Here is a 15,803-nt window from a genome sequence, read left to right as displayed (position 1 = left end):
TGATCATTCACCTAACCAAAAGCCCTTTACCGTCATGCAGTAGATTGAGTTATTCTTCTCTTAGTCAGAAGTTTTGGTTTTTCGAGTTTTTGATATGAATTTTTTTTGAGAAAGAGTGTTTCTTTCGAATAGATTCTATATGAATCTGAATTAATCGAGCTCCAATACGGATACCATACAAGGAGACAAAACAAAATAAACCAAAAGCCTTTTTCTTTTTCTTTTTCAAAACCCCCCAAAAGAAGCATACCATAGTTGATTACTTGTTTATTTTATGGGAAATTAATTAATATATTGTACTACTACAACTAACTATTAACACGCCCAGCACCAACACCAATCCCCATCACTCTTCTATTTATAGCATTTTATGATCATCTCATAAACTCCCTTTCTCCCTCTCCTTAATTCCTCTACACAAAATATATATATCCACTTAATTTGTTTCTCATCATTCAATATTTTTCTCCAAATATAATGTCCTCAAAATTATCATTTTCTTCTTCCTTCATTCTTTTCATCTTCATTTTCTTCTCCAACAACAACGGTACGTACTACTATACGTTTCATATAATCATCATATTATTGATGGTATCGAAAATAACCTCTCTACCTCTCAGGGTAGAGGTAAGGTTGATCTGCATACATATATTCTATACATCCTTCTTAGATCATCACACTTGTCAAATACACTGAATATGTTATTATTATCATATTTTTATTGACGGTACTAATCGGAATTTTTTTTTTTCCTCAGGAATTGATGGTACTACTTTTAATTTAATAAATAGATGTGACTACAACGTATGGCCCGGAATATTAGCCAATGCAGGTAGTGACAAACTGGATAGTACCGGGTTCATACTTGCCCCGCGTGATTCACGGGTATTCCAACCTCCACAACAATGGTCGGGTCGGATCTGGGGTCGAACCGGTTGTAATTTCGATCCCAACACCGGTCAAGGAAATTGTGCCACCGGCGATTGTAGATCAAACCAAATGGAATGCAATGGTGCCGGAGCAACTCCCCCAGCCACCCTTGCGGAATTCACTATTTTCTCAGGTACATTGAATTATATGATCATTTCATCTAACAACTCTCATGCAAGCACGTAAAAAAAATCATAATAAATGATAGTAAAATTTGAATTATATTTTCAACAGGTGTGCAGCAAGATTTCTACGATATTAGCTTAGTTGACGGATACAATTTACCAATGGCAATCCAAGCGGTTGGCGGGTCGGGTTCATGCGAGACGACGGGTTGTGTGAAGGATTTGAACCGAATGTGCCCAAATGAGTTACGGGTCGGGGACGGGCAAGCATGCAAAAGTGCATGTGAAGCATTTGGTACCCCTGAATATTGTTGCAGCGGCGCGTACGCTTCACCTTCCACCTGTAAGCCGTCTAGCTACTCGGCGATGTTTAAAAACGCGTGCCCAAAATCGTATAGCTACGCATACGATGATCCTACAAGTACTTTTACGTGTACCGGAGCTGATTATACGATAACATTCTGTCCTTCATTAACAAGGTAAAAATAATAATAAATTTTAAAAAAATATTATTTTTATCGTAATATTATTATTCAAATTTTATTCTGCTACTTTATTACTATCTTTTTATTTTTTTCGATCATTGTCGCTGTCCGTTGATTTATTCATAAAGTAATAAAAGTATGTAATAATGACGTGTTATTCTGAATCAAAATTGCTTTTTGTAATTGGAAATACCTTTTCTTTTTCCTAACTAGCTTTAATTAGCTCATTGTAGCACAAGGCTGAGTAGATATTACTGTACTACTTTGAGCATATATCAAGTTGTACTAGTGTAGGACAATATTGTCTTTTATTGTGTCGGAAAGATAATTTAAATCATAGTCAGTATCTATTCATCTTGATCGCTTAGTCAAAAATATTTACAACCTCTAACAAATATACATAATATATACATTTATTATACATCTGCTAACTTTGTTTTTTGAGGTGGACAACTATTTAAGATGGGTGATTAGTGACTTTCGTGGTTGTTAGATGAGTTGTTACTTTTTAATTAAGAAAATTAATAGAATATTAGTGAGAGTATTAAAGAATATAAGAGTAGTATTAGTTGGCAATTACTAATATAGAGAATCTTTTAGTGGCTTCATTTTGTTATCTTATCTTGAACATTTTTGTCTCTTTTTTTTCCCACCTTTTTCTTCCGTAGAACAAATGAAATACTATCTTCTTTTGATTTTATTTTTTTCACAAATGTCCATTTACACTTTATTCTTTTAACTGGATAAACTTGTTAGTATTACATCACATCAAACGACATAATTTTCTTGGAAAGCTCTTTTATAAAGCTTTCGATATCATATATGTATTAACTATCATATTGAGTCGCTAATCTATCGAAAAAAATGTTTTCATCCCCGTAACATACTCTACCTTATTCAGACCCATTTGTAAGATTACATTAACTATGTTATTATTGTTATTTAAGTATAAAAATGTCAAATTAATCTATTATTGCATGTTAACGACGTGAGTTTCATGCAATAAATTGGGATGACATAAATTATTATTATTTATTATACATGTCGTTTTATTTAAAGTAAGATTTAAATCTCATAAGACTTTATATTTGCTTGCAGTCAAAAATCATCGAGAGACTCTTCGCCGTTGAACGGCAACGGAAAAGGATTTTCAATCGGAAATGGCGGGTCCGGGTCGGGTTCTAGTCCGGCGGAGGATCCATTTCCATTTGGCAGTTCATGGTTACCGGATTTTATGACGGGGGACTCATCACGAACAAAATTTTCTTATTTTGACATAAAAATTGCATTTTTAATCTTTTCTTTTCTTCACTTTTTATTAATATTTTAATTTTTCCAATTTAATTTCTACATTTTGATGGTGACTTGAGATATTCACATTTGAAGGAGATCAAGAAAAAAAAAAGGCTGATGATTTTTTTCTTCTTCTTGTAAAGCACATTTTTTTAGGTTTCATATGTATAGAGATTTAATTTGCAATTTCTCAAAGTAGTACTTATTATTTCAGTGTTCACATTTGCTTTTGTACCACTTTTTTTTTTTAAGAGAACATCTAGGAACATTTGTAAGATTCAGAAAAGGATATATCTTTATTGAATTTTACATTCTTAGCTTTCCTAAATTCTTTAATTTGTACTCGCTCTGTTTCATAATAAATGATGTTTTTATTTTAAAATAAGTGGTGTTTCGTGTAATCAATAAGGTATTTTACTAAAAACCTATTAAGAATGACTTCTTTTTCAAAAATTTTATTAAGGATTTATTAGTAATTATATGTATTTTACTTTTTGAGGATGAACAATTACAAATTAAAAATAACACTTATTATGAAACGAGGAAAGTATCGTAAACATTGGGAATTGATTCAGAAAAATGAGAAAAAAGTACTTAGTATTTTGCTTTATTTGAGCATAATAGTTGGTACTTTGGTTGGTTTTTGGTTAAGCTGACCCCAACTACTTTACTGAAATTGTTAGCTTGGTAGTTGTAATGTAAGTGTTACAGTATTTTTTGGCTACAAATTAATATATATAAGATGGAATCTATCATTATAAATAAAATATGAAATTAGCTACAATTTTTTTTGTTAATTTGCCGTTAAAAAACTTTAAAAATCTTAGCTACTAATAGATTTTTCTTATACTCCATTGACCATTATTAATTCATTGTTAAATAAAATTATATATCATGAAATTTTTATTATTTAATTATGAAATTTTATCTTTAGCTAATATTTTATTTTCAAGTAATGCATGTAGGCCCCCAGCAGATATGTTTTTGTCCAATGTAGATCCAAAATGCTAAACAGAACAAATGATTCTTCATATCAAATCTTGAATTATTTACTTATCAAACAAACTATAAAACATTACTATTAATATATCCCTTTTTTTTTTTTTTTTTTTGTATAGCCATTAAGTATATATCGAGAATCAATTGATTTACTAATTTAAATTTGTGTCATGCTAGATATATTAAAAGGAAAAGTACTATGTACCTGGGATTCGTCGTGAATATTTCCATTTCAAAATTTGAATTTATATACAACACATAAAGAAAAAATATATATTGAATTAAGAAGCGATCCACACATGCTCTCACTACTTAGTATTATTTTCTTAATCTCACTCCCGAGCTATCCATTCTATTAATTACATATACATCCAGCTATCCCTTTGTTTGTCTATCTCAATACGAACTCATTGAAATCAAACAATAACTGATATAAAATAAGATAATATATGATTTGTGTTTTTTAATAATAATGAATCTATAGAATTTATACATATATATATATATATTTAAAATGTGATTAGTTGTGATTATGATTTTGTTATTCATGGAAGAAGATGCTATCTAATGACTAATTATAAGTTCCAGCTAACTACTAGTTGGTAATGTATACTAAATACACTTCTACCCATCATTTGAGAGCTTTGGTTTGATCTTGTATGCTTCTTGCTTTGATCATTGCTCATGAGAATACGAGTTATTCAATGTAAAATTAAACAAAACATAAATAAACCGACTTAAATAAATACAATGTTCTAAGAATTAAAGTCTTCAAGTCAACTCCACTTAAATTACTAAAAAGAAAGTTCAAAAAATAAAATAAAAATAAAAAGGTGACACACTAGAAAAATAATTGAATAAAAAGGCAAAGAAAATATAAAAAAGGAAGCAAAAAAAAAAGATCCAAGCGTCCAGCTCTAAATTGATGAGAGATGCACTAAAGAATTAGACTTTTTTCACTTTCGGTGTCATTTTCTTCTTAAATTTATAGCATCACCAATCAAACTTCTTCAATTCCCAGCATCTACTTAAAGCTTTATTACATATAGAAAGAATTATTGATTAAGCTTTAAAATTATTTTGTTAAAATATTAATTTTACCTAAGCAGAAAAAGCAAGATAAACTTTTGGACTAACAACATATGGCTCTTTCTTTTACTTTAACAAAGGGAATTTGTATTGTTTTAGTGTAATAATCCCTTTGTAATTTTACACGTATAATTTATATAACAAAAGAGGAACAATTTGCTAATTAATTAAGAGAGCAGCTTGACAATTTTTTAGACCATATAAGATCCATTTTGAGCAAAATTTATGAGAAAATGTCAAGTTAATACCAAATTAGATACCTCTGTCTAATATTTTATCTTGAGAATTGAACAATATATAATCGATTACAACACCAAAATCTCAATGGTATTGTATATTCAAGTCTTGTCAGAATGTCATTCAAAGAAATAAAGTTTGCAATGCCACACTCTCCATGAAAAACAAAGATATCTTGATTGTCAATCATAACACTCTAATGCACGTCGTTATGACGCTTTGGAACACTATCGATCGCCACCTCTTAAACCCGAATTTTATGGAGTTCGAAAGAATAATCTTCCAAGAGCTATATTTGTATAACATTTATAGTAGGAACAAAACAAAATAGTGGTATAAAAAAGAATATTTGTGTAAATCAGCCTCACAACAGTGGAGAATTCCCTAAGGCCCATTTTCCTTCCCACCACATATATCGGCCCAACCGTACCGTTCATGCCCAGAAGTAGGGTGTATAAAACCGAACTGAAAATCGAATCAAATTGTGAATCGAGTCAAATCAAAAAAAAAATCCGACTAATGATTTGGTTTGGCTTGATTTGGTATTGGAAAAAAAAAAACCCAACGATGCTTGGGTTGGTTTGATTTTAACTAAAAAAAGTCAATCCGAAATCAAACCAACCCGACATTATATATATTTTTTTTAAAATTTATTTTATACATAAAAGTATTTACTTTGATGTAATTTCTAAGCATTACTTATACGTTTTCATAACTTTTATCTTTTAACATATTTTTCAAGTTTTTTGAGACTTAGAATTTTGAATGGTCGAATAAAGGTTATAGTCCATAGATATTACTTATTAGTAACTCTAATAAAGCTCAATTCGAAATCAAATCAATACTTTGCTAACAAAATAAATTAACTCAATACTAAAAATGACAATAATGTTGAATATTTGTTATTTAGAAACATTGGTTTAGACATTTAAAATATATAATCTAATTTTATTTGTTCTTTAATGTTTAATCATATAACTAATACTTATTAGACTTATTTTAGCATGATTTAGTACTTTTGAATTATGATCATTTTCATTATGACTTTGCAATATTTATTTTATATGATGATTTCATTATTATTTTTTATTGAATATTTTAGTGTCATCACTCATCTCATAATTTATGTTATTTTATTAAGAAACATCTTAGATAGTTGTATTTTGATTGGACTAAAGAAATATTTGGAGCACAAGTTAATTATATGTTTGTATGCATACTTTATCAGAAAAATCCAAAAACCTGAAAAAAAATCGAGGTTTATTATTTGGTTTGATTTAAAAATTTGAAAATTCGACACAATGGATTGGTTTGGTATTTGAATAACCCGAACCAACCCGAGGTTGAAAAACCCAAAAAAATCTGAGTTTTATTAATTTGGTTTGGTATATAAATTTAAATTTTTTACTCAAATGGTTTGATTTGATATTTGAAAAACCCGAACCAACCCGGTCATGTACACCCCTACGCAGAAGCAATGAGCTAAACCTGACGCCTCGTCGAATGACAGGACCATCGCATATAAAGCATCGGAAAGTTATGAATATATATTGTTCGATCAACTAGTTTATTAATGTGATTAAAATATACATTGATTATGTATAGTATATGCTATATATTTAGTATAATTAATACTATACACAATTCATACATTTTGTACATATTATAATGTACATATTATAATTTCTGATTCATTTTAATCATAATTTAATTTTTGATTTGACAGTATCAAATAATGGTCAAGCACTAGTTATTTTCCAGTAAAATTTAGAAAGAAAAACAATTGTAATACGTTAAAAGTTGGTTTCCTTAGAAAACTAGAGCTTTTACCAGTTCCAATTAGGAAAAACAAGACCTTCCAGATTTGTTACACGGACCGACAAACTCATACACTAAAACAAGGATAATGCAAGACTGACAAAATTCTTTAAGTTTAAATTGTGAACTAAACTATTCCTACATTCTTCACGTGTTGAGAAACATAGCACAACAACGTGTTGTTTCCGGGAAAAGGGAACATTTCTTGGGATATCTATAGCTCATCCTTGAGTTCAGAGTCTTCGGATGCTGACTCCTCGTCGGCCTTGGTTTCAACCTCAGGTTCTTCAGCTTCGTCTTCTTCTTCCTCAACTGTTGCATCAGGGCTAATGTTTAGACTGCTCTTAACTGAGCTGTAGATGTGGGAGGCAAAATCCTTCGGATCACTAAGATCGAAGCCACTCTCCATTAAAGCTGTTTGGTATATAAGTTTTGCTGTCAGCTTCACACTCTCATCCTGTAAAGCAACAAAATAAATCAGTCAGATATAAACTCCATGAAACTCTTAAGTTAGAATTTGACAAAAGATAGAGCACGGCTGCACGACGTACCTCTGGGTCTGTTACTACTCTCTCCCGAAGTGCCTTGATAATTGGGTGCCTAGGATTGATTTCAAGCACCCTTTTACCACGCATGTATGCCTGCTTGCTTGCATCTGACAGGGTTTGTGAATGCATTATTTTCTCCATATATGCACTCCATCCGTATTTTGATGTTACCACTACACAAGGGGTGTCGGCCAAACGGTTGCTTATCTTGACATCTTCAACGTTGTCACTAGCAAGAGTAGTCTTCCACCACTTAGTTAGCCCCTTGAATGACTCCTTGAGCTCTTTGGTTTTCGAGTCCTTAAGCTTTAATCCCTCTTTAGACACATTCTGGAACTTTTTGTCCTCATAGTCCATAAGATATTGCATGAGGTATTCATCTACGGGATCGGTCAACAATATGACCTACAAAGTGAGAGAAGGCAATTTAGAGAACGAGTTTTTATGGCTAGACTTTATGAATGTATATAAATGAGAATTAAAACATTTATGAATAGTTCTCTAAAATTATGATATCACTAGTAATTTTGGAACACAGCATTGGCACAAAAACAAGGTTATCTCTTCAGCTATACTGAAACAGAATTCATTTTTGATCGTTGAAATTGAAATTGAAGTCATACCTCATAGTCTTTCTTATTAAGCCTTTCAAGGAAGGGAGATTTCTCCAACTGTTCTTTGCTGGCTCCAGTGATGTAGAAGATATCCTTTTGACTTGATTTCATTCTTGAGATGTATTGGTCTAGTGAAGTTAATTTACCATCTGATTTGGTGCTGTAATTGTGCACATTAAACCAACAAATCAATAACTGAAAACAAACCGATCAAGTATAGGACAAGGCAGGAAAAGAAGAGAGCATACGTCTCAAATCGGAGAAGTTTAGCTAAGCGGTTTCTGTTAGTTGCATCTTCTATAATACCAAGCTTTATCGACTTTCCAAATTCATTCCAGAATTTGGCATATTGACCTTTCTTCTCATTTTCCTCACTGGACTCTTCAACATCTGTAATGTCATACATACCCAAGAATGAGAATTTGATACTTCTAGTAAATAAGACAATTTCAAATTTAGGAATATGAATTAGACCTCTCTTCTCCTTGTCATTAGTTTCATCCGGATCCTCTTCGGCAAGTTTGCGGATCATGTCAAGGGCCTTACGGATGAGTTTTTTCTTAATTGTCTTCAAACTGCTGTGCTGCTGAAGCATTTCTCTTGAGACATTGAGGGGTAAGGTGTCAGAATCAACAAGACCCTGGCATAAATGTCACCACAATCAGTGTTAAAACTCAGACATAAGTTTTAATAGAATCAGATATGTAGTAGAAGATCGGGATGGTTTTGTTATAATGCCAGTGAAGTGTTAGATGAACTAAAATTACCATTAGGAAATTCAAGTACTTGGGCAACAATTCATTAAATTCATCTGAGATGAAAACCCGTCTGACATATAACTTCAAATTGGATTGCTTTGTGTTGTAGTAGCTCTCATACAAATCATGAGGGGCTTTAGGAGGGATGAATAGAACAGCCTTGAACTCTACATCACCTTCAGCATTGAAGTGACTCCACGCCATGGGTTTATCTTCACTGAAGTCCTGGTAAAATAACAAATAGATTTTCAGCGAATGGAAAACAATGGTTAAGAAACTTTTAAGTCCCGAACCACATTTGCATTAGAAGGAAATTTATGAACATTTACCTTTGCCAGAGAGTGATAGAACTTATTATATTCTTCATCTGTCACTTCCTTTGGGCTTCGAAGCCATATAGCTTTCATGTCATTTAAAAGCTCCCACTCATATGTGGTTTCCTTCACTGTCTTAGTTTTAGGCTTTTTCTCATCTTCGGCCTTCTCTGCATCTTCTTCTTCTCCCTCTTCCTCAGAAGAACTGCTTTCAGCTGTTCACAACATTGGCAGACATAAGACCACTGACTGAGAAGAAAAAGTGAAAAAGATGGGAAATGAGGGAGCAGATTTTTTTTTCCTCTTTTCCTACTCTTATTATGTTTACTTTGACAGTTTTCACCAGTCCTCACCCCTCTGTTCTTCATACATAAAGAAAAAGAAGGATGGAACAGCTCATTCAACAAGCATGCTGCATTCAGACTCGGATTAACACTGAAACAATCCTTCTTTTATAAATAACACAAACAGTACTTGGCAAGTTAAGATAGGAGAATCATACATGTTTCCTCTTCATCAATTGACTCGTCCTCATCGGCAGGAACTTCCTTCTCAACCTCTTTGCTTGCCCATAAATTTATAGGGAAGTTGATGAATTCAGAATATTTCTTGACCAATTCCTGAAATCATGGCACAATAGATTAAGCCACTTCAAGAGTCGAAACGGGAGTAACCTTAAAGCATAATATAGTATTTCATAAATATGATAAACCCGAAGCTAGCAATAACATAGACCAAATTTCACAGTAAGAAAGCTAAAGTTATTGCCAATTCATTTATAAATGAATCCAATAGAGGGTAATGGCAGCAGAAATCAGGGTTCTTTTTTCCCTGTCTAGAAGGGGCTAACTGTGTCATAACTCCAAGATACAACAGCACAAATAAAAAATTCAAAAACAGAAACATCCCAAAGTATCAGGGTACTTTTGTTCAATTCAAAAAATGAAAATTTACCATCAGCCATAAGTAAAACCATTTACTCATCATGACCCAAGACTTAAGGAGCATGATTGACCCCTTACTATATTGTTAGACTATGTACTTTTGCTAAACTTGACAAAAATGATAAGGTGTAAGTAGTAGCAAAATACAGTTTGGTTGAGTTGTTTAAGAAAAAAAGTTTTAAAACTGTGTGTTCAGATTTCAAAGGAGGACCAATAGAAGAGATGCATTTTAAGTCATGTCAAAGTCGAGATTATTTATTTCAAACTATTACAGCAGTATATAAACTCATGACCTACTATTCCTGATACAAGAGCCATCAGAAAAGATAATAAGGGGATTATTGATGAGTGATGACTCATAAAAGATGAAAACTGTGACATGTACCCATTAGTTAACAATATATGGAGAAATTTTCCTTCAGTATGCATCTCTGTCTACTCACCTTTAGTTTGAGCTCATCCAAATATTCACCTGCTTCATCTCTTAGATGCAGTCTAATTTCAGTTCCACGACCAAGAGGTTCATTCCATGTATCTTCAGAAATGGCAAATGCCCCATCAGCCTTTGATTCCCAGACATATCTGTACACAGATATTAACAGGCAAGTATTACATCACCAGTAACTTTCAATCATAAAGAAAACAAATGCATTCACTCCAAACATACTGTTTATCGTCATTGTGCTTGCTGATGACTTCAACATAGTCAGCCACAAGATACACAGAGTAAAACCCGACACCAAATTGTCCAATCAGGTTAAGGTCACCACTTGTCTGCATCTTCTCGACAAAAGCTGTATAGCAATAATAACTGTAAATAGAAGTCCACAATCTCAAGACAACTACGTGGACATGACGTCAAGAATAAGAAAGTACCTGAAGTTCCAGATTTAGCTATGGTTCCCAAATTCTTTCTTAGATCCTCCTTAGTCATTCCAACACCTCTGTCGCGAATGGAAAGAATTTTCTTTTCTTTATCGAGTTTAATCTGCAATCCATGAAATAGCCACAATTAAAGGAGCTCAAAAAGAAATTCTCAACGCGCAAGGAACAAAGATTGAGTAATTCAATATGATACGAATCACTAACCTGAATCTCAAGCTTAGTGTTATCACCTTCACCAAGAACCTCCTTGTCAGTGAGTGCAAGGAACCTAATCTTGTCCAGTGCCTGAATCATACAGCAAAAAAATTCAGAACAAAAGTTCTACAGATCATGTGGAACAGACAATAAAAACAGAATGCACACTTACATCAGAAGCATTTGAAATCAGCTCCCTCAAAAATATGTCCTTGTTACTGTAGAGAGAGTTGATAAGGATGTCCATAAGCCGAGAGACCTCAGCCTGGAACTCAAACTTCTCCGCACTAGCTCGGAGAGTTTTCCTTGACATAGACTCAGCTTCCCTAAATCACGTAATAACACAGTACTTAATATTGAATGAACAAATGAAACCACAGTAAACAGATGAAATGAATTAAAAGCCGTTCACTAACCTTTTAGCCACATCAGAATCAGTCGATAAACCATTAGGAACAGCACCAAACTTCTCCTCAACCTTTGGTGGATCTACTGGTGCATCAGAATCAGCTTCTGCATTTGCCTGTATCTTTCGACCTATCAAGTACAACCACACATTTCTATGTAAGCAAATCACATAACAAGTATCATGAACCAAATATCAAGCAACACCAGATCAATAAAAGCCTCACAAAATTGTTAAACTGAAACAGCTAAAACTAAGAAATCCAATACAATCTACTCACAGAGTGCTGGATCTAGCAGCATTCATCTAAGCATCTATAATATTCCTTAAGATCTCTACCCTATGTGACTATTCAACACACAAAATCTCAGCAGTTTGATAAAAAAATTCACATCATTCTTAAGGCAAGTCATAATATAAGCATTTTCACAAAAAATTGCAGTCATTTCAGTAGAGTTCTGTAAGATCTCAACGCGATATATCTACTCGCAACATAAAAATAAATCATCCGACACTGGCGAAATATCCGACTAATGGAAAAAGCCCTAATCTTCCAAAATGAAGTTCATACGAGCATAAAATACATCAGAAAGCTTAAATTAAGGAAGATATAAATCCTAACTCACCTTGATCTGGAACAAGAAAAATCAGGCACAACAGAAACAGGACGAACGGGATCGTCCACTTCCTCATTGTCTCCGTTACCGGAATTTCAACTTTAGAGCTCGCCGGCCGAAAATTTTACAAGCAGCGTTCAAAGTAGAGTGTTGATCTGGAGTTATGCTTCATATCCGGAGACTGTTTATATAGTGAGCTTCAGTAGGTGGGCCCCAGGAATGATGTGTCAAGTACCACCACGAGATCTTACGCTCTGATTGGACCAATGTTGCCAGCGTGGATGATCGGACGGGTATGGTGGAGTTTGTGATTACGTGGCGGATTTTAATTGGTTCTTCTTACTTCAGCGGACGTGGATAACTGGAAATTTCCAAAGCTTCAATCGAAGACTCGAACGACGACCCCAAATCTTACGTTTATTATTTTTCGCTTTCACATTGACCTATGTATTCCTAACTTTTATCAGTAAATTTAAATTTGTAGTAGTTTTCGTGGAGTTTGCGTAATGCGGTTTATATTTTTGATGTGATTTACAAGGTATAATACATTAAAAGATTTATCTAGTGTGTATAAAGTGTTCATTCCAAAGTGTTAATTCAAGGGCATAAATTGTTATAGATATTGTGTAGTGGTTATTGATTATCTTAGAGTTTCAAAAAATAAAATAAAATTGTAGCCTTATTGAATTGAATGACAAATGTATTCACTATTTTCATTGTTGACTATTTCAATTAAAGTAAATTCGAGAACGAATTATATAATTAAGAGTAATAAAGTCAGATATTTCACTTGTTAAAATATGTTAATTAATAATTTATTTCTTTGTAATTATACGGATAAATCTAAAAAAAATTTATCCCTATATCTATAAAAGTGGCAACAGATAAATTAAGATTTGCGTAAACAACACAAATCTCACTAGTTTAAGAGTTAATTACCTTCTTTCTCATGAGTTTGCACTACTACAAAGCCTATCATAATTCGCACTTCGAATACACGTATCTAACATGTCCAGATACATATTAATCACATACATATGATTAACTATATCTAAATAAGGAATATAACTAATACATGTGTCTCGAATATATGCTAATTAATCAGATACGTGTAATTAAGTGTATTCAAATAATGAATGTAACTGAAAAACATAAATTAATAAGGATATCACGCATATAACATCTTTGGAGTATATCTATGGCTCCTAAAATAAATATTCGGATAAGGGCCTAAAATACCCCTCAAGTATTTGAATTGGTACAAAATTACCCTTCATCCATTTTTCGGTCTTAAAATACCGTTGCCGTCCACCTTTTGGCTCAAAAATACCCTTATGTCTAATGGATCATGCTCATAAGGTGGATGAAGGGCAATATTGTACCAAATCTCATTGTTTAAGGGCATTTTAGGCCATTTTCTATTAAAATAATTTGAAATTACTTAATATATAAACTCACATGATTGACTTTATTTTGAATTTCATAGTAGATTAAAACTAAAAAAGAGATTAGGCATCTACTCTCTACGCACCCGACACCACTTCTTATCTCTTTAATTTTTTTTCTATTTGGATCTTTTTCACCATTTTAAATTTTATTTTTTTCAATTTATGGCAAACAAGAGAGAAAAAGTAGGAAAATAACGACGCATTCATATAGAAATAATTAGTTCAATAAAAGATGATTTGATTAAGCAAATATGTATGAATATTGCATTTTTTCTTTTGTGTGTACCCAAAATTCAAATTAAAAGAACGGAAAAGGGTCAAAATTGCCCCCGAACTATATGAAATAAATCATTTATACCCTTCGTTACATTTTGGGATAAAAAATGCCCTGCTGTTATCCTAAGAGACCACAAATACTCTCAAGAGTTAAAACCCCAAATTTTTGTTGACGTGGCAAGCCAATTGGGACTAATCCTTCCACCTAAGCGTTGCCAACTAAGATTCACTACAAAAGAACTATACCTTTAGCGGCAACAACAGTCGCCACAAAAGCCCAGAAAATCGTCACTAAAAGTTTTTAACATTAAATTCTAATTTTGTGTTTTTTTCTTTATTGTTTTTTAAAAACCAAATATGATATCGATTAAGTAGGAGTTTGAAGACACTATATGTTATTTTTATGTCATATGTAAATGTATAAAATGTACAATGATGCATTATATATATATATAGTAGGAGATTTGAATCGAGAAGTAATTTTGATTATTTTTCGTAATAATAGTGGATGTTTTTAATATGGATATTGCAAGTTATTTATTTTAGAAAATTAGGTCGCAATCGAAAATTAATTATCATATTTTTTTGTTGAAAAAATAGGTTTTACTAGCGAATGGTTGTTTGAGCCTTAGTCGCCACTAAAAATCACTCATAACCTTTAGTGGCAATATTTTGGGATTTTGTGGCGACTTTGTCGCCACTAAAAGTCAAGTTTTTTTGTAGTGAATCGTAGTTGGCAATGCTCAGGTGGAGGGATTAGTTCCATGTGGCTTGCCACATCACTAAAAAATTGGGGTGTTAACTCTTGAGGATATTTGTGGTCTCCTGGGATAACTGCGGGGGTATTTTTGATCCCAAAATGTAATGGAGGGTATAAGTGGTCTATTTCGCATAGTTCAGGGGCAATTTTGACCCTTTTCCGTTAAAAGAATAAAAATAATTATTTCTCTTATCCCCAGCCTCATCCCACCATAGAAATAAAAAAAAAAGATCAAGACATTTGGATAATTGATAGAAAATTTTATATTAATATAATTTATTTATTTTTTAGATGGACAATCAGGCGGGGTGAGTATGAATTTTAGTTGGATCCTCATTTATGACTTGAGTTTCGTTATAATAAGTTGGGGATTGATTAGAAATAGGTCAATAGGAAGATATCATGAAATTACTTATTTTTTAAATATTATTTTCAAATGTATTAGGTCAAAATATGAATCATATGTGGCTTTATAAAAAAATAAAATTTTTAAAATATGATTTTTATTATCTATTTGAGAAGAGTTTAAATTTGGACCAATCACATTAAGCAAATTAATAGATAAATATTTAATAATTTTACTTTAAGGAAGCTATTAAATTTAAGGGCAAATATGAGCCAAAGGATTAAGATCAAGGGAGGTGGACGACAGGGGTATTTTAAGTCGAAAGGTGGATGGATTGTACTTTTGTACCAATTCAAATACTTAAGGGACATTTTAGACCCTTCTCCGAAAAATGTTTAAAAATTTGAATTTTTGTGTATCTGATCTGTTCATTATATGTATCTAGACTATTCTTTTATTTATATGATGCTTCTTCTATGTATCTGATATATACTTAATCATTAAATGTATTTGATTTGTTTATTATATGAGTGATTGATCTCAATGAATTTTACTCCAAATATGGTATTAATAAATCCTAATTTTAAGGGATGTGTTTATTTGATTGTATCTTTTAAAATACATGGTATAAAATATTAAGAGTGATAATACATGTAATTGCTTAAAAGTAGAGATAAAATTAATACATATTATAATGATGTATATCTAGTTAAATA

General features: G+C 32.2%; 2 protein-coding genes across 3 annotated transcripts; one reads left to right on the top strand and one right to left on the bottom strand.

Moving 5' to 3' along the window:
- Positions 1-381: 381 nt before the first annotated feature.
- On the top strand, positions 382-3,105 carry LOC125854393 (thaumatin-like protein 1). Of its 2 annotated transcripts, XM_049533926.1 has the most exons (4): positions 382-547; positions 758-1,063; positions 1,165-1,534; positions 2,639-3,105. In XM_049533926.1, exons 1-4 carry the CDS (start codon positions 478-480, stop codon positions 2,868-2,870), a joined length of 978 nt encoding a protein of 325 aa, XP_049389883.1. In that variant the 5' UTR covers positions 382-477; the 3' UTR covers positions 2,871-3,105. The 2 variants fall into 2 exon arrangements, with proteins under 2 accessions (XP_049389883.1, XP_049389884.1); XM_049533927.1 differs by lacking the exon at positions 2,639-3,105 and having other exon boundaries at positions 384-547; positions 1,165-1,538.
- Positions 3,106-6,938: 3,833 nt separating this feature from the next.
- LOC125854370 (endoplasmin homolog) lies at positions 6,939-12,789 on the bottom strand. Its single transcript, XM_049533900.1, has 16 exons — positions 12,785-12,789; positions 12,267-12,376; positions 11,651-11,771; positions 11,407-11,560; positions 11,244-11,324; positions 11,031-11,142; positions 10,822-10,948; positions 10,598-10,736; positions 9,713-9,830; positions 9,226-9,425; positions 8,906-9,121; positions 8,613-8,778; positions 8,387-8,528; positions 8,148-8,298; positions 7,528-7,929; positions 6,939-7,433 (listed from the first exon to the last, which is right to left on the bottom strand). The coding sequence occupies exons 2-16, from the start codon at positions 12,331-12,333 to the stop codon at positions 7,191-7,193; spliced, it is 2,439 nt and encodes an 812-aa protein (XP_049389857.1). The 5' UTR covers positions 12,334-12,376; positions 12,785-12,789; the 3' UTR covers positions 6,939-7,190.
- Positions 12,790-15,803: the final 3,014 nt, after the last annotated feature.

The sequence above is a fragment of the Solanum stenotomum genome, chromosome 2, assembly GCF_019186545.1.
Source record: "Solanum stenotomum isolate F172 chromosome 2, ASM1918654v1, whole genome shotgun sequence".
Taxonomy (NCBI): domain Eukaryota; kingdom Viridiplantae; phylum Streptophyta; class Magnoliopsida; order Solanales; family Solanaceae; genus Solanum; species Solanum stenotomum.
This window is presented reverse-complemented; position numbering and strand designations above follow the sequence as displayed.